At 29.5% G+C, this 22025-nt stretch overlaps 1 protein-coding gene across 35 annotated transcripts in view; it reads right to left on the bottom strand.

Moving 5' to 3' along the window:
• The window catches only part of LOC129954266 (calcium-activated potassium channel slowpoke), a 241096-nt gene that overhangs the window by 55775 nt on the left and 163296 nt on the right, over window positions 1-22025 (bottom strand). For 23 of the 35 annotated variants that reach the window (XR_008782675.1, XR_008782677.1, XR_008782674.1 and 20 more), the window contains exons 10-13: window positions 19841-19993; window positions 19626-19781; window positions 19066-19178; window positions 3778-3936 (exon numbers count right to left, since the gene is read on the bottom strand). Coding sequence is in view for 31 of the 35 variants with exons in the window: in XM_056068084.1 (XP_055924059.1) it covers window positions 3778-3936; window positions 19066-19178; window positions 19626-19781; window positions 19841-19993 (581 nt within the window). In the remaining 4 variants the exon portion in view is untranslated. Of the gene's footprint in view, window positions 1-3777; window positions 3937-10263; window positions 10377-19065; window positions 19179-19625; window positions 19782-19840; window positions 19994-22025 lie in introns of all 35 variants that reach the window. The other 12 variants (XM_056068077.1, XM_056068086.1, XM_056068076.1 and 9 more) reach the window with 1 other exon arrangement.

Here is a 22025-nt window from a genome sequence, read left to right as displayed (position 1 = left end):
TGCACTGCCAGACTATCAATTGAGTAGTCTCTATCTGTCTTTAAATGTATTGAATCATTATTGTTTTTACCTATTAACTAAAAATAGATATAGAGAATAATAGATAGCTTAAATAATACCGCTGTGTTTCCGAAATATACCAATAAGCTTTTTACCCAAACGCTTTTTACATGATGCCAGTAAAGAGTGATCGAAGTATGATCAGTGCTGAGATTAAAGTTATATATTTGGCTTAAATGAAGGATTACTTGTTTTTGAACTCTTCTATCAACTTAATTTTGTTTCAAAGGCAAGTTTTTTGTATACGTTTGATCAGATGGAATCAAAGCTAGGAATATAAAAGCACCCTTTTGAGGTAAATAAATGTCCCAAAAAAAACATAATTTTGCAATCAATGTCCGTGAGACTTCTTTTGTATATTTGTTCTTATTATTTATCAAAAATTCAAACCAACTATCATTAACATTTTACTTTTGGCAGAGGGTTAAAGTGCCAATATCTTAAAGTTTTGAAAATATATTTAAGTCAAAAATAAGTTTTTATCAACTTTTGTAATTTTTTTTAGGTTTTAAATTTTTTTGTAAGAAAAACTGTCAATTTGATTTTTCTCAAAATGTTACTGGATGTTGAAAACAATATTTTTTAAAAAATAAAATTATTTTAAGGCCAATGTCATCAATCATTTTTTTTTTCTTCGTCGAGAAATGTCAAAATTTTCAATGTGACAAATCGGACCCATTAGAACAACTTCCTATTTGAAGTTAAAAATAACAGGAGACTGGCATGCAACTCACACTGACAACTTCCCATTGGTACCGGCTAACTATTATTAAAAGAAAAGATATTTTTTTTTGAGTTTAAGGTATTTTGAGTATTGTTTATTCTTATGATATTTAACTCCAATTTTTTTTGTAGTACTTTTTAAAACTAATTTGTTTCAGGGAAGTCATTCCGTAAATTAAAAAACGATACTCGTCAAAACGGTTATCATTTACGATATCGTCAAAAATTTGTTTCAAGAAGCTTTAACACTATCGTCTCGTCAATTGTTTTCAGTATAAGATCGTTCAGTATATTTCAAATACTCTTAGACTATGACTGAAATGACAAAATGAACTCAGTGGAAAATAATGCTTGTTCGACAACTTGAAAATGTTCTTTTACTTGGTTTCTCTCTGTGGAAAATTTTGATAAAATGTCTTGTTAATAAACATGCCAACATGCACTTAGAGCTTTTACAATTTCTTAAAACGATAGGTCTTGTGGCATTGACAACAAAAAAATTCTTGTTTAAAATAAAGGGACGGTATATGCTCCCATTTTTTGAAACTTAATACAATTGAATAATGAAATGTGTTAGGCTTGCAGTAGTTTATATGAAGTCAAAAAAAAACAAAAACTTGATAATTTAAACTCATATTGGCATGTTGAACACGTCTTATTGTAAACCAATGAAAATCGACTTTATACGTTCCATGCAAAAAGACTTCTCACATAAAAACAGTGATAACGTAAACAAAAATATAAAGGGGAGGTTGAGCACACAACGTTAAATGTGCTTCAAACCTTTCCAGACATAATTTTGGTTAACATCCTTTATAAAGAAAAATTCTTTTGAAGCCATTAAGCGTGTCTTGTTCGAAAAGCTATCAATAGTATAGTAGGATTTTACACAATTAACAAAAACAATATCCGCAGTAAGCATACTACCGATAAAAGTTAAAGTAGAATTTTACTACGGATGGGTTTTGACATTTATACGAGTCTCGAAGGGATCTTATGTTATTTCGTTCTCAAAAGTTTGTACGATTGATATTGCATGTGGATCTCGATTGCTGTGTTCGTTGAGTAGTTGTGCATTTGGAAGCATGTATTTTCCATTGGGGAAAAAAATAAACTGTTAGGTAGGTAGGTAGGTAGGTAGAAATGGTGATTTCAAGGCAACCTAGCCTGAGATCCAATTAGCGCTGTAGTGCGCCGTTTTGATACCAAAAACTCCTATGACCTTTAAGAAAGGGAAAGATTTATAGAGAAGCTTCATAGCGATTTTGTTAGAGTCATTTTGTCGCATTGAAATAAAGATTAGGTCTCTAATTTTTGTCTCAGATCTTTGGTTAACTCCTAGCCTGTAACTCGTGGCCCAGCTGCTAACTTTCTTCAAAGCTGACTCCGTGATTTCTCTAATCACAGAGGTGTACTTTCCTGACACCAATAGCATCAAATCATCCGCATAGGCTACCGCCTTTAATCCACAACTATCTAATTTAACGAGAATTGTGTCTATGACCAGAAGCCATAGAAGAGGCGAAAAGACACCACCCTGGGGTGTTCCCCTACTCACGTGTTTTGTTGCGATTGTACTGCCTATAGTGGCTCGAATCTTCCTACCACTGAAGGACACGTTTTGCTATATGTCCACCAAAGGTTTATTTCAGTTTAGATTAAATAAATCGTGCGTTGGTGTTTCCACCGCACAAAAAGATTTAAAAATTATTAAGTTTGTAAGCACTTTCTAAAATGCAAATGGTGTTTCGATGTTTCTTATGAAGTGCATTTTTTTTAATTTGATTAAAACATGCAAATAAATAGACCCTAATGCATTATCTCACAAAATTTAAATCGACTCCGATCACCGACCCCGATCAGGTATATAAAGATTTGAGGCGAGTTTCAAGCTCGCTTTAACACCACATGTTAATGTAATATTTTACGAACAAACCCCTTCCTTAAAGTCTTTATTTTATTTCAAATCTTTAATTTGTTTAATGAATTTTTTTTGTAGAGTCTCAAGTTCCATTTAGTTTTGTTAGTTTGTTTTTTGCTGAAGTTAATTTTAACTTTTGATTTTCCCAAAACTTTTTTTTATTTGTGTTTTTTTTATAATCATTCTGACAGGTCTCTTTCAGCTGTACCAATTTTTAAATACAAAAATCTGGCTACTGCCAATGGGTTTTCTTGGGAATTTTCTACTATACTATTTACAGAAAGCCAAAAAAACACGGGTATTATCTTTATTTTCTACTATTTTTAAAAATTTTTAGTAATCATATTTTTAGGTTTTATTTTTATTAATTTTTTTATAAATTGAATTCGCTAAAGTTATTGGTTCTCGAGATATTTGGAGTCAACCAAATTTTTCAATTTTTCTTTTTAAACTGTTTTAGTTAGAACACTAATCCACTCAAGTTCTTTTTAATAGTTCTTGAGATATGGAGGACACACAGACATCTGTCATATCAACCGTTTATTTAAATTCTAGGGACTTTGAAACAAAGAGAAATGTCTAAATTATCAATTTGACAGATCAGACTGATAATAAAAATTTCTTATAGAAAGTAATTACAAATAATAACTCACATAAAATATATTTTGTCAAATCGTGTGATCTTTAATGTTTTGAGTGTCAACGCGTGGACAGATCTAACCAAATGTTACGTTGGCTTACATACGCGGCAACGCAACGCATTTTAAGACAGCAACGTCTTTTGCATTGACACTGTGAACATTGACGGTGCGTTGACAGAGACAGTTTTGATTGTCAGAGAGTCAAGGCTTTGACTCTTTATGCAGACCGTGTAAAAAAAAGCTTCACAGTGGTTTTGAATTTTGAACATTCATAACTTAAGTTTGAACATTTATAACTTGGCCAATGAAAATAAAACATAAGAAAATCATTAGAAAAATGTTTTCAAACTTACTTAAAAAATTGTTTCACCCTCAAAAACCATCAAATAATGCTGATTTATTATGTTTGAGAATGTCTTTTTTTTTAATTACCTTTTCACTTCATCGGCACTCTGGGCGATGAAAAATCCTTGAGTATTCGCCTGGATTTTTGCACCACGAGGATTAATAGATATTTTACTATCTGCACCTTCTTCAGCACCTTTGATTTCGATTGCTAACAGCAAGAGTTTTAGTTTTGTGAAGCAGAGCCTATAATTTTTGAAATTTAATTTGAGTATTTCTTTTAATTAATTAAAATATATTATATAAACATTATTTTTGTTTAAAAAAAAAACTGCGATGCTACTTTAAACAAATTTATAAAGTTTAGTTATTAGCCAATTTACATTTCAAAGTCAAAAACTTCATTCTTTAAAATTAAGATATGAATCAAAAGTTTAGAATTTAAATAACATCGCAATTTTTGTAAATATATTTTTTTTATTCTATACTATATAATTTTAAGCAACTGTATATTTTATTTTAATATAATATATGTGAAAGTGTATAAAATGTAAGCCTTTATACAGAAGCATGCAATCAAGACATAATATGGTCCAACAAAACATCACACATAACACATTTCTTTTGTATTTTTAAGTATTTTTACGAATACAAAAATAATAAATTTAAAGAAAAAGTTTTATAACATTAAAATCATTTAGGAAAAATATCTATACTCAGTCCAAAAAGATTAAAAATAGTGCTTGAAATATTAAAGAAGTTGTGATATTTTTAAAGAAAGAAAGGCGGTATATTGATTAAATTATTATATAAATGCGCATTGCAATAGAAGATTAAATGGTTAAGTTAAGTTTAGTATATTTTAAAAATTAAAAATATTATGTAAGATATTTTTATTATTTTATTGATTTTATTTGTATTCACATGAAGATTTTTATGCGTGGAAATAGTTGAGCTTGTTATTTTTTTGTATTATTGCGAAGATCAACAAGAATGAGATAATTTTATGAATAAATTTGTTTATATTATTGTGTTAAGATTATATGACTTCATGGAGGAATTCATGCGTAGGTAAAACCACGTTATGCATTCGATTCTATGTAAGATTATATACAGATTACAAAATAAAATATGATCCATGAATTTCGTTTTTATGTTAAACAGTTTTATAAAAGATTGCCCTACAAATATGTGATGAAGTTTTTAGTAGATGCTGAGAAAAAGATTGTCTGCTTTTTTTGCTGAAAAATATCCCATTGATTATTTTAAGTAATGGGTAGGTATCGACAAATAATATTTATGATTAATAAACTCCATGTTTTTTGATAAGTTTTATTTAATGTTGTAGTATGATTAACTTTGGCAAAACAAAAAAGTACAATTTACATGAAGGTAATATTTCAGAATGCTGTTGAAGGGCAAAGATATATTGTTGTGTTAATCAAAAACTAAGAATTTGAAATACCAGAATAAAGAATACGAGTTGCTGTTGAACTTTATGCACCTATTTTGAATTCCTTAAAAATGTATTGTCCATAGCAAGCATCATTCCCACAGTTTCGTATACAATTTTAGGAACATAACATTTTTCTTTGCACAATATGTAGGTACGAAAGTCGACTTAAAACAAAATCTTTTATTTAATATTTTTTATAAAGTTGAAGGTGTGCTAAATTTTTGTATTTAAAGCTTGTTTATATTTTACATAAAAAAACTATTTTCAAAAGTTTAAAACGTCTTATTTCAAAAGTATTACAAAATTGTGTCTGTCAACGTTTCACATGCGTCCGACGTACATTTGGAAATTTAGACTCATTTTAAATTTCATGTTTCCACTAAGAACAGTTTTCTCTTGATATTTTTTAATATTTTGAACTCGTCCTGGTGAAAAATTCTCAAAAACGACATAATTACGAATGCCTCAAAATAATCAAAACAAAATTGTAAATTGGTAACTATAATTGCATCCGTAAACAAAAATTCTTCTATTATAGATTACATTTGGAATTTAAATGAAAAATTAAATAAAAAGAATGGTCATTCATCCTAAAAAAATATACTAAAACGCATGAAATTTCTTAATTCTATTTTGTTTTTTAACTTTCCATTGGTGACTTCAAATAATTAAAATTTGAGATGTTTTTTGTTTTGATGTGCGAAACATTAAACTTTTATAAATTTTTTACTAAACATTTCGTAGTTAGAAAAATTATTTCGAAGTTAATATCTTTACTTGTTCTTAAGGCATTTGAGCTTAAAATCTATTCTTAAAAATTTTTAGAAGAATATCTTCTTTGCAACATGTCAAAAACTTAGTTTTAAGGATACAATTGTTCCCAAAATTGTTTTATTTTGAGCTAAAAAATATGTATTGCCCGTTCTTTGATTCAGGAAAATAATTAGTTTTTTGATAGGTATTTAGAGTCTTGGTTTTATTTTCCTTCAAGCAATCTTTTAGGAAATCATTTAAAAAAGAGCCTGGAATTCGACCTACATTGATAACTAACCATCCGTACCCTTCTGTCGATTTGTTTAAGACTTTATTTAAATTATTGTATGAGATAAGGAAAACGAAGTCAATATCTTTCTTTGCTCTCCTAATGCTTGAGTCGAAAACCGTTTCTTATCAATTTTTTGTTAGGTTTTTATGTTTTTGTAAACAAAGTTGTTACTTGAATTTTTCTTAAAAATTAACTGCAAGTTAACAAAAACATTTTTCTTTAATTTTAATATCTGCTTTTGTTGACGAGATTTTAAGTCGAAAACAAATTGTTACCAATTTTAGCACCATTTTTTGAAAGGTTCCATTTCTTATATAACGAAATACGGATTGGATTTTTCTAAGACCATTATCTTACATTAACAAGAATTTTGCAATTTCCTGTAGTATTTTTTTGGAGATTTGATTTTAAATAAAATAAACAAAACTAACGGTTGGATTTGTACAAAAATGTAACTGTATGTTGAAAACAATATTTTTTAATAGATGAAATTATTTTGAAGCTTATCATAAATTTTTGCTAAGATATTCGAGTTAAAAACCAATTTTTACCAAATTTCCAACAAAAAATTTAACGAGATTCGATTTCAAAAATAAACTTAAACTTAAGAATAGGTTTTAAATGCACTTGATAAGAGCTCATTAATTTCGGTTTTATGTTGTAAGATTGTAAAAAATTATGACCCATTTTTAAAATATCAAATTTCGAAAAAAATAATATTATTTAAACAGAATTTAAATAAAAACAATGATTCATCAAATATTGTTGAAACACTAAAAGAGCTTGTGCAGAAAAGAAAATTTACTGAAATCAGTTTATTAGTTCTGGAAATAACTTAAAAAAAAATAAACAAAATCTTTGTTTACATGATGTAAAGCTCAATTCTGACAGCTGTATTTATGTAAATGAAAGCTTAACGTCATCCAGCCACATGATCTTACGGAAAGCTCTTGCACTCAAATGTCATAAAGCTCTATCGAGTGCTTACATTAAAAACGGAAGGTTGTTTACTGTTTTTACGTGTCTTTGGTACTGCTAAAACACTTTTAATAACTTCAATCAATAGTTTGAATTTAAATATTGCCGAACATCAATTAAATGAACAACAACACTATGATGAAAAATCGTAAGCCTGGAGATGGTCATCTTCTTTACTATTTTTATTTATATTTTATTTGTGAATGCTTTTTTGATTAACTCTTTTTTTAATGCTTTTGTATATATCTTGTTGAATTTAATCCAATTATCTAAACTTCGATTTTTTTAACAAATGTATTCTATGCAAGTAAAGTAATGGCCCTCACGTTTGAAATTTAAATGCTCAAAGTCTTTATCCCAAAATAGATGAATTTAGATATGTGTTTAAGTGCTCCAATATAAACATTATCTGTGTATCTGAGACATGGTTCAAGGCAGGTTTATCTGACGTCCTGTGTAACTTAAAAGGATATGATTTGTTTCACTGTGATAGAAGTGACCCAGGAGGTGAAGACGTTGCGATTTACATTTGCTGTTCAATAAATCGCAGTTTTGTTGCTAGATCAGATAGCTCTTCTCCTGTTGACTATTGTTTTATAGAAATTTTGAATGGTGTGAATAAATACTTAGTAGGTGTGGTTTATCGTCCAAATAAACACCTTTATTTCTCGCCCAACTTCACAGTATTCAAGAGCATTTCCTCTTTTTTATTCTAAAATTGTCTTATGTGGTGACTTTAATTGTAATAAGCTTAACAAGGAAACTTCAAAATCATTTTCAGAACGAATGAACAGCCTAAGCTTATATACAAATAATTTTAGTTATCCAACTCATTTTACTAATGACTCTTAGACTTATTCTTTACCCATAATATAGAAAAATTCTTGATCTATTACCAGCTTTCCGCATCCGCTTTTTCAAAACATGATTTAATCTTTGCTGCATTTGATTTTTTTCCCCGAACGGTAGCTACTACGATTGAATATCGAGATTTTAAAATATTGACTTGGCTTAACTGAAAACGATCTATTTAAGATTAACTGGCAACAAATATATTTTATGGCTCCCGCCGATGACAAGGTTATATTCTTAGAAAATTATATTCGTAGCTGATTCGATAAGCATGAAAAGCTCAGACCAAAATTGGCCAAGCACAGGAACAATTCGTGGTTTTCTCTTGAAATTAAGAAACTGATGAAGTAAAGAGACTTAGCTTGCAAACAATGGAAACGTTTGCGATTGACTGAGTTTCATAATAGTTTTCGTGACTTTCGAAACAAAGTACGTATTAAAATAAGGGAAGCTAAAATACGGGTATAAAATACAGGAAAGATCTACCTTCTAAAACACTCTGGAAAATATACGAGAATATTGAAACCAAATTAAAAACATTCCTTAGCTATAATTTTACAAAAAAATCTATCTGTTTGTTTTTGAGAAAACTCGAATTTTCGATTTTTGATCAAAAATTTTGTATGGGGACTCCTGTCACGCCTGAAGCGAATGCGATCAAAACCCTACTGAACCCTGAATCGAGGAACCCACTTTTTTTACTTCTCTACCATCTTAATGTTTGATTAAATTCTTGAATTTGAATTTTTTTAAATGCAAAACTTGCAATATATTTCTTATAATATGTCGTAAGTACAAAACTATTTAATTTTGGTATCACGTCATTTCACATCATACAATACAAAATTTTACTTAATTCACTAGCATTTTTGGTTCGTGTGATATTTAACTGACGCATGAAAGTCCTTTCTGCATCTTTCTGTGTTAATATATCTATGTACCAAAACGTATTTAAAGTCGATATCATCTCTACTGGTTTTTGGGATATGGATGATGAAAAAAGCTTCCCGAACGTTCGAGCATCTCTCTAACAATCTTCGATTTAGATTCTAGTAAAACGAATGTAATTCTACAAATCGCTACGATTAGAATAACTTCCTGTGTGAAATTGAAAATATTGATCAGGGTTTTAGAGACCCTGAAACGTTTAGAAAATAATTAAAATTCGAAAAAGCCATACATTAAATTCCTAAGGAAAGTTAATACAAATCTTAAAGTAAGATATTCAAAAAATATGATAACCAGTTTCATAAATTTAACCAAAAATTTGACTCCTTATTTGTGTTCAAATTTACATTGGAGTAAATTATTTAAAAATGTTATATTGAGAACGTAAATCGTCACATAGTTGAAATAACAAAATCTCTACGAAACATACAATTTAAACCACATGAGAAAAAAAATCTTTCTGCAAAATGAAGAATAGTGTAAAAAAACGACTGACACTACTTTTCGTCATTCTTCAAGACTCAGATGTAGAAATATCAGCGTAAAAAACCCCTAACCGTCCAGAAAATTGAATTGAAGTTAATATTAAAACCTAACTTTTGTACATATATGTATGTATGTGTCTAATTTATCACTGTATATGAAATTTTACACATGTTTCTTTAAGTGTAAGAATGTTTTTTTAAAAAATTAAGGTCCTATTATCGGAATGATGAGTTTTGAAAAATTTGCCGATACCGTGTGCGCTGAATCAAAAAGTTGTTTTATTTTGTGAAAGTATTTTTATATTGTAAGAAAATTTTTGCTGAAAAATAAACCACACTCTATTATTGATATTGATTAGTCATGCAACTATATTAAGTGATTATACGGAGACACTTCATAAAATCAAATTTAAACAAACAAATTAATTAAAACAAAAAAAAGAAAAACTTTCTTCACAATTGTTATAGAAATGCAAAAATCTATTTTCAAAATATTTGTTAAAAGTTTCCAAAAAAAAGAATTAAATTAAATAAAATACTAATTATTTAAATATAAAATCTATAAATTTACAAACAACAAACAAAACGTTTCTCATATTGATATAATATGGCATTCCATTGATTCAAGACAAAGGAATATTGTTTTTTTTTATAAAAAAAGTTAAAGTTACTTGGTACAGTCATTATTAAATTAATTAATTATTATTAAAAAAAAAAAACAAATACAAGAGTTGCTGTTATAGTTATATAGTATTATTTTGTTTAGTATTTTATTTCAATTGTCACTACTAGTCGAATTAGGATCTTACTCGCTGGCTTGTGGGAATGTCATGCCGGTAAATGAAGGTGAAAGGGTTTCGGTATACATCTCACACCCTGTACCTTGAAGATAATCATTTTGCCAGGCCTGAGTATCTGGTGACTGTAAGATTAAAATGATTGTTTTGTTTTGATGGGTTGGATATTTAGACACAATAAATCGTTACAAGGTGCAAAGGAGTAACTTTTATTTTTTGATTTTTCTTTTTATTGTTTAATTTTATTTAAAATTTATTATTAGGTACTTATTTGTGAAGGAAGGTCTGAGATTCAGACTGAGCCTATATACAAAAATTACTTAATTCACTCCATGTGCTTCGTGTTCGTTTAATATTCTCTTCCACAAAGATAAAACAAACAGGGGTTGGATTGAAACAAAGTAAAATGTTAAAATTAATAGTTTTTGGTAGTTTTTATAATTTTCTTTCGTTTTACAAAATTGAATCTGAGTTTCCTTGTTTCTTAGATAGATCACACTTCCATTCCTAATTTTTCTTCATTTATTTTAGCACTAAGCATATTCATAAATCTTTGCTGAACTTAAAATTAAAATGAAACAAAATCAACGCAAAAAAGCCACTATTTATATGTAAAAAGAATATTAAACATAAAACTTCAAAAAATAACTAAAAACTGAAAAAAGAAAAATATAAACCGAATAAAAACAAAGTTTTCTCTTCAAAATACTTTACAACACTAAGGATAATTGCAGATCGCAACGATACGCAATAAACTCGGAACGTTCACAACATGAAAAGCCTCTTTTTTTATTGTCATTTTTACTTATTTTTTAAAATTAGGGTTTAAATTGAATGTGAAGTGTGTATAATAGTTTATATTGTGTCAGTTGAGTAAAATACTGTATCCATTTTTAATCAACAAAAAAATATGTAAAAAATAAACTTTGTGATTAAAAATCAAAAAAAGAAAATCCAAAATATTGATATATGGCGAAGGTGACTTTCATATATTATAAGAACAAAATTAAATGGATTAAAAATGTAAGTTATGTTTTAAAATAAACGGACTATTTACTTTATGTGTTTCAATTATTAAATATACAAATTTGAAACTGAATATATGAAATAGGTATAAAACGCCTTCGTAATACGACCTCGCAAAACACAAATATGAGATCTAAAGGAACTTATTGCCAATTAGTTGATTTAAATTCTAAAATTCAAAAACTAATTAAACTAAATTAAATTAAAGAATTAAAATGTTTAAGAATTCTGCTTGTAAACACTATTTGCACGTCCAGTAAACACAGAATTTGAATGTCTTATTTTGGGGTAAAAGTTTTTAGAAATTCAATAAAATGATATGCCCCACGATCATTTTAGGATACGAATAACAGTACAGATCTCTACTAGATCAGATAGTTTCTGATCATTTATTTAATCAAGAAGTGTTAAACCTGTATAAGTTAATAATCAATTCAATGTCCCACATTTCTATACCTACCACAGCCAATTCCTATACCCCAACACCCTATACTTTATTTCCTGCAAATTTAATAAAAATAAGTAAATATTTTGTAAATCCAAGCAAATCATTTAATTGCTTTTTAATCACAAATTGAATTAAGCTCGAATTGAATAAAAATAAAAATAGTCAGTTATAAACGCACAAGAAAAGATTTAACATCTTTTATTTACTTAAAGGTCCCGAAATAATAACAAATTTTGGAAATTTTGTTATACTTTTAAGAAAATTATTAAACGCATTGTAAAAATCGCACTCCTCGTTTCAGTTTAGTGGTTCACATCACATCTAAAACTTTTTAATTTATATTTAGGTTCCCAATTATAGCTAATATTACTTTTCATCATTGAAAATATTATTTCTATTATTATTTTAAAAGCTATCGTGAAAGTTAGCTTTGATAGTTTCAGTGTTAAAATGAAGAAGTTGTAGAATTCTTTAGTAAAAAAAATACTTTACGCACACATTTTTTCTTAGTTCATTCCAATTCAATGATTAAATGGTTTTCGTTTTTTTTTGTATTCTTTCAATGATCAACTCTGACCTCAAATGCTTGATTCAAATCAGGAAATGTATGTCAAATGACAGACATTTTTAATGAAAGCTATAACCAACCTGTCAAAAAATTCCAGTGATTAGTTTCAATGAAAAAATAACATTGATCACTGGAACAGGCACCTAAAAGACACAACACATACAGGTTTTTTCAACAGGCCGTTAACAAAGTAGAGCGGCAGGAACAGCAAAAGACGACATATTTCTTGTCGCTCTTTGACATTTATCTTCAGTAAGGTTTGCCATTTCATGATGGAAAGATATACGAGCCAACAAGAAGTTGAAATCATTAAAATTTACTACCGAAATTTGGGGTCAGTGGCCTCAATAGCAAATTAACAATTGAGCGTCTAGTGAACAAATTTTAATCCACAACCACCGTACAAAATGTTCCCATGCCAGTAAGATAAACAAGTGCCCGTAGTATCGAGAATATTGCTGCCACTGAGGCTTTAGCTGCAGAAAGCCTAGATGTGTCTCTCACATGTCGTTCTTAAGCGTTGGGAATCTCTGTGACGTCGTTGTGGCGAATTTTGCTAAAAGATCTTGGCCTACATCCTTACAAGATTTAATTCGTCGTATGTACGTGAATTAGGCTGAGCAATAACTTGAAAATGATTCGGATTTTCATCGAAAAATCATCTTCAGCGATGAGGCTCATATCTGGCTGAATGACTTTGTCAATAAACAAAATAGGCGGTATTAGTCAGGCAGCAATCCACACGTACTCCATGAGTCATCATTGTATCCCGAAAAAATTACGGTTTAGTGTGATTTATGGGCCCGCCGGCAGCGCCATTGGGCCGTACTTCTTCCATGTTGATCAAGACCGGCACGTTACTGTAAATGGAAATAGCTACCGTTTAAAGATGTCGGAATATTTTTGGCCCAATTAGATGATATAACGACTTAAGGGCATGTAGGTCTAACAGGACGGTGGCGCAACAAGCCACACAGCGAATGTCACAATCAATTTATTGAAAACCAAATTTAGAAAACGTGTTATCTCACGAAATGGTCTAGTCGCTTGGTCGCCTCGGTCTTGCGATTTGACGCCGCGCCGTTAGACTATTTTCTGTAAGGCTATGCCAACAATACAACGAGAGGATTGATGAACTTTGTACTAATATCGAACATGAAATTGCAGCAGTATTGGCCGATTTATGCTCAAAAACCGTCGTGGCCATGCAAAAAAAATCGAGTTCCACACATAATGGCATCAAACTTACTTTCATAGGAATTAAGAATTTCATTTGTAGTGTTCTTATTGAAAAACCCGATATTTAAAAATAGTATCTGTACAATTTAAGTAGAAGAAACAAACACATTAGAATTACTAAATGCATTTTTTTTCTTCCGGTAATGGGACATGTGGTGTTGAACTAAGCATGAACGTTTTAAAAAATCTATGCCTTTGTAAACCTAAAATCGATTGCACAACGTAGACGAGTAGAACACCTGGGGCCGAATTACCGCGTAATCGAGTGAATGAATTCCATTTGTGATCTAATGAAGGAGTTACAACGTATCGTCTCACTTTTTAAAATTGTTGTACTTATATTTTACTACATCAAGTTTCTATTAATTTTCATTGAAACTTTATTGTTTTACAGGTAAGATAATTTGAATTCTTTTTTTTTTATTTTGTGTGAAGCAAATAATGGATTATTTTTTGGGGTTTCGACCGATTCATAAAGTAAGAATATCAAAATTATGTTTCTGTGTATTTGAGCTTGATAAACTATTATCATGATAAACTATTATCAAGAGATTAAATGTATCAACCTGAGGAGCGAAAACTCTTAAGGGACTAAAGCAATCCACTATCATTGCCAAACTAATTTCAAAAAAGACCATTGAGACGCTAAAGCCAAAGGAATATGAAGAGGCTTTTTGAGATGTAATTTTGAGCACAGACTTGAAGGGACATATTGCTTGTCATGAAAAGTGCTTTCTCAAAATAGCCATTCGGATTCGGCTTGAAACTATAGGTCTTCTCCATCCCTGTCCCACACAGGAATTATTGAGAGTTGTAAGTCAATAGGCCTTAGTTCTCAAAGGAAAGTTGCACAACCTAATAAAAAAGAAAACAAATTTAAAATACGATAGTTTTTGCATTATTCAAATTCAAAGATCAAAAAATTTAGTCACGTATGACTCGACGACTGATGCCGTAATTCGGCCCGTGGGCTAAACCGTTCGTTGGATGGATATATATTCAGAGATTAATCTTTCAGCAATCTGATATTCCTAATACTTTCCATTGAAATTGGGAATATTTAGAAATTGTCATTTCAACATTATTAAAAATCTGCCTATTTCAACTCAAGTTCTCCATTTTATCATTGAACATTTTTGACAGCTGAAAAACTAATTTCATTAGTTATACAATTTCTAAACATTATTGAAAAACAGGTGGAGCTATAACAGGAACTACAACAGCAAATTTCTTTTAAAATAAAAATTTTTAAATTTTTTAAAATAAAAAATTTTAAATTTCTGAATATTACAATGGCAGAAAAAAAACAGAGGTGGTAAAGCATAGCATGAGCTATCTGATTAGAGACCTCATATTTTTTCTCAATGCGAAAAAATGGCTCAAACATAATCGCTATGAAGCTTCTCTATAAATTTTTAACTTTCTTTTACAGGTCAAACGAGTTTTTGGTATCAAAACGGCGCACTACAGCGCTAATTGGATCTCAGGCTAGGTTGCCTTGCGATCGCCATTTCTACCAAAGTATTTCACGTTCGCGTAGTACGGGTGATAAATAATTTTTTTTTCAGAATTAACCAAGTTGGCTGTACTGCTGAGTAGTATGGTTGAATTGCTTAGCAAGAGACATTCAAATAACTTTTCAGCATAACACATTAAAAAAGTAAAAAGGAGCCGTTACGATGTTGTTCAAGCACCGTATTGGAATCACTGATCTTCTTTAAATATTGCCTAATGGTCTAATTTAAGTTATTTAAGCACCAGCCAAAAGATGGATGTCATAATCAAGTTTAGGGCACAAGATTTCATATAGTTACGTTTCATAGATAATAGACATATCAGAGGAGGTTTAACATTTCTGCATTGCGTCAGCAAACCCTAAACATGTTGTGGTTCTACAGAGTGAGATATCAGTGTTAATAGTGAAAAAGGTGATGTATTACGGTTTACCATGACCATGAGGCAACGGCCTAGTCACTGATAAAGCTTCTGTGGATATAATAGGGTTTCGCGATAGTGATATATCTTCCCCTCTATTCGATAACTATTTTCATTACTTTTAAATCAATGATCGCGTGCCGTTGCACAATCGTTTTGGGTTCAAATTATCAAGCAAAATTATCGGAGATCCAATCTTCAATTTAAAAATCTGTTGGACAATTTACAGCTTCAGTATGACACCAAGTCTCCTGGTAACAAATGTTGTATCTTGAGATTTAATTCGTTGACATTCCTGTTCAACGCCTGAAGCGAATTTTTGTGTGCCATCATCCCAGATGATAATTTTACACTGTTGCAGCCATGTTGCCATGGGTTATTTTGAATATTTAGAGGCAGTTTAAATACTGAATGGGCTGCTCTGCCACCATCTAATAAAGTTGCAGCAATCTCAGAAGATGCAATAGCCAACGCGATACCATTATTTGATCGTATTTTAGCAAGAATTGGCGAAATAATGAATTTTTTGTCAGCTTCACCTGATGCATCCAAAAAAAAGAATCCACCTTGTCCTGCCGAAACTGCGAGCATGATGTGGTCATTAGTGGTTCGTTTTTCTTCATTCATTAGTGCGACATTGCGAGCAACAATCGCTGCCATTTCTACAGTATTGTATTGTAGTTCACGATTGATTTCAGTGTCTATTAAATAAGATGAATTTCTATTTGGTGAATCCATACCAAGATGACTGAGTATTAAAATGACAATGATGATGCAAAGATCCTCGATCATTATGTTGATGCAATTAAACCATAGCACTTAGGAATATATGCAAAATTTCATTGAAATCGGTTAAGCCATTTTGGAGAAGTATGTCAACTAACACTGTGACAGGAAAATGTGTTTTTTCTTTACACTTCGTTTTGAAATTAATTGTATATAGAAACGTGCCTTTCTAGAATAAAAAAGAACTGCTAAAAAATTACTTCATCAAAAACCCTTTGTCAAAACTTTTTAGTTACACGTTTTTACAATACAAGCCTTAATGGCAGCTTTTCGCTTTCCACTCAAATGACAGCAGAAGTGTTGGAAAGATTGCAGACAGCCTGCAAATAAATTTGAATAATTTTGTGAGAAATGGAAAGATATTGCCAAACAAATTCGTATTTCCAAAAGTTTCTTGTTATTTAACAAGTTCATAATTATTATTCATCTTTATCGGTGTCATTGTCAATCTCTTAACAAAACAACAAATTCCAGTTGCCTATAAGTTTAATAGAAGAGTTAGGATGTTATCGCTTTGGACTAAAATCGTCAGAGAAATGTATCATAGAGTGGCAGAAAAGAAGAAGAATATTTAGTTGCTGATACACAATGTCTCGTTTCACAAGCTGATTTCTCCAGAAATCCCAATCATGTAAGGGTTATTACAGGGAGAATTTGGCACGAAATCAAATTCCTGGTATGGAATCAATGAAACATTAAAAACAAAAAATAAAATTTAGAATGATTTTTGTCTTAAACTTTAAAATGTTTTAAGAGTTCTGAAATTATTGACAAAACTTAAACAATTTAATTTGTTGTATACAAGGAAAGAGTTGGCCACCTTTTCAGTTTCCTTGATGCATTTGTAGCAGCTGCCGATATCGGTATCACTGCATTAATATTTTGTACACCACCAGACACTAAGCAAAAGATCGTTTTGCATATATATAAGTAAGCTAGTAACATAGTATTTAGCTTTTTGTAAGACGATTTAATATTTTTGAATACATAAATTATAACAAGACTGATTTTTTAAAAGGTTCTAAAAATACTTCGAATTTTGCGAAATTCAAAATTCAGCAATGATTAAAAAAAGTTTAGTTGTTATTTTTCAGAAAGATTCATTTTTTGAATAGCTAAAATAGTTTTTTTAAACAATATAACTCTATTTGTTACGTATTTATGATGACACCTGTTCAATACAATTACTCAAAATTTTAATGTTGAAAAACATAAAATTTCTTAATCCTCTTTTTGGGTACATTAAAAAAAATATAAATATTAACCAATTTACTTATTTTTCTTATTATATTTAATTTAAGAAGTAAATATATTTTCCTTTGGTTTTTAAAAATAAAAAATTGTATAAGCCTGATTGTAGATATTTTTTCTTGTTTCTTATAGACTTTAAGTAAATCAAATATTTTTGAAAAAATCTGTTTTTATTAAACACACATTACGATAAATTTTAGCGTACCAGTTTGATTTTTACCATTGCACAATTTCTTCTTCCACGCATAATATTTGTTGCACTTTTTTTTTTTAATTATAACTTTTTTAAGGATATATTTTTATCCGGGAAACCTAAATAAAGTTTTAGAATTGTAAAAAAAAAACAAAAAAAAACAAATTTACAACACTGAAACTATTTCTATGAAAATACAAAAAAACATGAACATACCAAAATCAGACTTCACAAAGATGCTTTTCGACAACAATATATTCTATTAAAATAGCCCCATCGTTCTAGATGAGTTGTTTTTTTGTATGATACATATTTTCAACACAATCATTTTGAAATACATTTACATACCAACCTTTTTTCCAAATCAAAAAGTATGTAAAATATTCTTCATCAAAATTATCAAGCTAAAAATTAAATCACACGTTTATACAAATTCTAGAGCGAGTGAGCTATTCAAAACCTCTGTTTCAAGAAATACTTAGAAATACTTTCAAAATCTTTAAAGACACCACATTTCAACCACTGATGTTGTAGATGAAACAAAAAGAAAAACAACAAATATTTACAAGTATTTTTTCTGTATAAAGCTGTTTTTTTTTTATTTTTAAAACGCTTTTCAGTAAAAACACGAAACCAACCAACGAAACATCGAAATGATTTTTGAGAAAAATTAAACAACAAAATCATATGATAAAAGGCATACTTCAGGATGTGTGGAAAATATGGCTAAAATACAAAATGTGAGGAATAACAACAAAAAAGTTGATAAATAAGATAAGATGTCTCTTTGAAAACAAAAACGTCATAATTCAAGAATGGAAACACTCTTTCCACAAGACTTTTAAAAACTGCAGTTACTTATATTTTGAATTATGGCGTTTTCGGTTGAAAAGAAGAAACTTAAGTAGGGTTGTATTTTAAATGATAAGAATAGATGAGCAGTGAACGAGTTCTTCTCGCAACATAACCATAACCATACAAATCATGAAAAATACAAATTAATGAAACAAAACAAAATGCAAGTGATTCGTCTTAATCAAAAATGAATTGAAAAAAAAAAATAACAAAAAACCGAAATAAATGTGAAATTTAAATTAGGATACAGATATTTTATGTTAGAATATATATATATATATATGATACGAGTACATAGTTTAAAGGAAAAATAGTACATTGACTTCACATAGATAAGGTACTAAATATGACCAAATTACACGCAAATTATGTAGTATCAATATGAAATTTGTAGTGTTTTGTGTTTCTTATGTTTATTTTTGATAGATATTTTTAAAAATGTTGGATTGTTTTTTTTTTAATTTTGTTTGTAAAAAGCTTTTCTTCTATTTAGACTATCCAGAGAAGACTTACTCAGTAGCCTGAGCAAATGGTATTCCGATAAAAGTAGGACTCAATGTTTCAGTATACATTTCCATTCCAGTTCCGCGTAGATAATCGTTTGTCCACGATTGCATATCTGCTGACTGAATGTTGATTTTGTTTTTATTTATAAAATAAATATATAATATTTATTCGTATAACAAACAAATAAATCATATGAACTTATAACAATCAAAATAATATTTACTAAAAAAGAAATTTATACCAAAAATAAATCGATCTGTGGCAATATTTTAGATAAGTTTTCTTTTTTTTTAAATTTAAATCAAATCACAAACAACAACAAAAAAAAATCACAATTAGTACGTAGAATTTTATTCAATAAAAAAAAATTAAAATAAATTTAATAATTTGCTCTTTTCCCTAAATAGTTTTTTTTTTGCAAAACACCTGTTGATAATTTTTGTTTTGATTTTTTAATTATTTATTATATGTAGATAAGTAAAATTTATGATTCTTTTTTTAAGGGAATTCCTTTGGATTCAGATTTTTGTTTTTAGGATCAAAAGAGAAAATGGTTTTGAACTTACTGTTTTAAACGATCGCATAGCGAAAAGATTCGCCATCATCGTTGAAAAACCTGGTGCCAGACAACTTTGCGCTATAAAGCCAAGTTTTAATTCAGCTAAACAAATGACATCGTCTCCTTGTTTCCAATCCCAAGAAGGAATATTTAGTAAATATGCCTAAAACAAATAATTTAAAAACATTTTATTTTTTTTTAGTTTTAAATTTAAAATTTTACCTTATTATGGTATTGCATCAATTGAATAATAACCCTAATATCATCACTGTAATTTTTAATTGAGATAACTCTCATAATATTGGCAGCATCTTCGGCGTCTGGATCTTGGCAATATTTGTTTGCTAGAACCAAGCAGGCATCAGCTTCGTGAACCTTTATTATACAATATTTTTGTGAAGATAAATAAAATAGAAATAAATTAGAATCACAATATTATAAATTTAAGAAGGAGTTTTATAGTATAGTTAAAAACTTTGTTTTGTTTATGTTTTTTTTTTTCATTTATAAGATGGTATGAAGGATAAGCTGAATTGAATATCTGTGTTGAAAGAGATAAATATCAGTCTTTAAGTTTATATCTTGAAAATTTTTAAAATTAATAAAAATAGACAACAACGCCAAATTTATTTAATTTTAACACGAGGTATCAATCTGGACTCTACATATTTTAACATTAAGGAGTATACTTTTTTGCGTCGCTTTTACTTTGGCGTACACTTTATAACATTCTTTCTTAAACCACGTGTAAAGCTTTTAAAAACTTTTAAGTTGTTATTCAAAATTCCGCTACAATAAAATTGAAGGTACTGGACGAATATACCAACATTTTTAGTTATTTTTTTGATTCCAACATTTTTCTGTGCCACAAATTGTAGCTTTTCAAAACAAAATGTGTTGCGTAAACCTTATTTTTCCAACTCCGACGGTTTTGGAAATATTTAAGTTTCTTAACACAAAAAGTGAGCTTCCGGATTCTAAAAAATAAAATTGTGATCAACTCGTACTCGATAAAACTCACAAGCCCCATTTTTGTAGCTTTTCTGTTATTCAATATTAAACTAAAATAAAATGAACGCTTATCAAAGAAAAGGAAATTTCACGATTTTTTAACAAAATTCATTGCGCCAAAAATTATTTTTGTATAATCTTTTTTTTTAATAATTAACAGTTGCTCAAAGAGTTAACCTTTTTAAAGTTTAAGAACAGTGCCAGTTTTAGAAAAGTATGGAAAAACTATAGGTTTATAGGGAAAACAAAGTTTGATAAAGCATTTCACATTCTCGATGTGCGGTTAAAGAAAAAAATTCTATACTTCACAGTACATCCACAATTGAGCTCAAGGGTAAACAAGCATTCCTCGAAGTGCGAGTGTTACGGCTGAATTGTTTGACGGGGCAAGATGCAACTGACTAGTTCGATAGATAGTTGTTTTTAGAAAAATTGTTTAAAAAGTATTTTGAAGGTTTTCAAATTATTTTAATGATTGTAGTTCTAAAGCTCTTTTTGGATTCTTATCAAAAGACTGAAACTTCTTTTATTCACACCTGTTTAAATACGAGCTAGGGACCGAGCTAGATGGAGAAGTTTTTTGGGTGAGGCCCTAGTTCACACAGGACTTTAGCGCCACCTTAAGTAAGTAAGTAAGTTTAAATATGCGTGATATATTCGAGTTGGACGAATGAAGGCTTTTTAAATTATAGACAGATAATAAGGGGTGAAACATTTCTTGCATCGTTGGGTCTAAGAAATTGTAATGTCGAATATGTGATCAATCCCTAAGAGGTGATCTGTAGTACACATACCGAATACTGAAAGTTAATTAGTTTCCTTGATGAAAATACAGCTCATGAATAGCGGTGTCAGGGGTGGGATACGCTTTAACGGCGAAAGACAGTATTGAACTTTCGAAGAATTTAATTCCACACGGGTAATTATTTTTAATGGACAATGCTGTGGCAATTGGAATTGAATAAGCTTATCATTCGCTGTAAATGAAGTTCCACATCCGAATGACAAGAATGAGATATGACATGCAAGAGATCGTTAATGAAATTCAGGAAAGAGTCGGAGACAAAACGAAGCCCTGGGAATAACCAGTATTTATTTTATGAACTTCACACTTAAAACTATCACATAAAAAATTAGCTTTAAGGTTTTTTTAATACCAATTTCCATGCCAAAGGTCTTAAGTTCATGTTTCGCCGGTGCCATATAAACGTTTTTTTTTACAGGTACTGCTTCTTGTAAGGAATTGACAAATCCTTCAAAGTAATTCTTGTCACGAAAACTGCTTTCTTAATCAAGCAAAATTGTAGGTCCCATCTATCCCTGACAACAGTATACACAGGAATGGTTGAGAGTTGTAAGTCACTAGGCAATAATTCTTAACGGACTGTTGCCACCT

The sequence above is a fragment of the Eupeodes corollae genome, chromosome 1 (genome assembly GCF_945859685.1).
Source record: "Eupeodes corollae chromosome 1, idEupCoro1.1, whole genome shotgun sequence".
NCBI classification, from domain to species: domain Eukaryota; kingdom Metazoa; phylum Arthropoda; class Insecta; order Diptera; family Syrphidae; genus Eupeodes; species Eupeodes corollae.
Note: the sequence above shows the minus strand (reverse complement) of the source record. Positions and strands in the feature narration are given on the sequence as shown.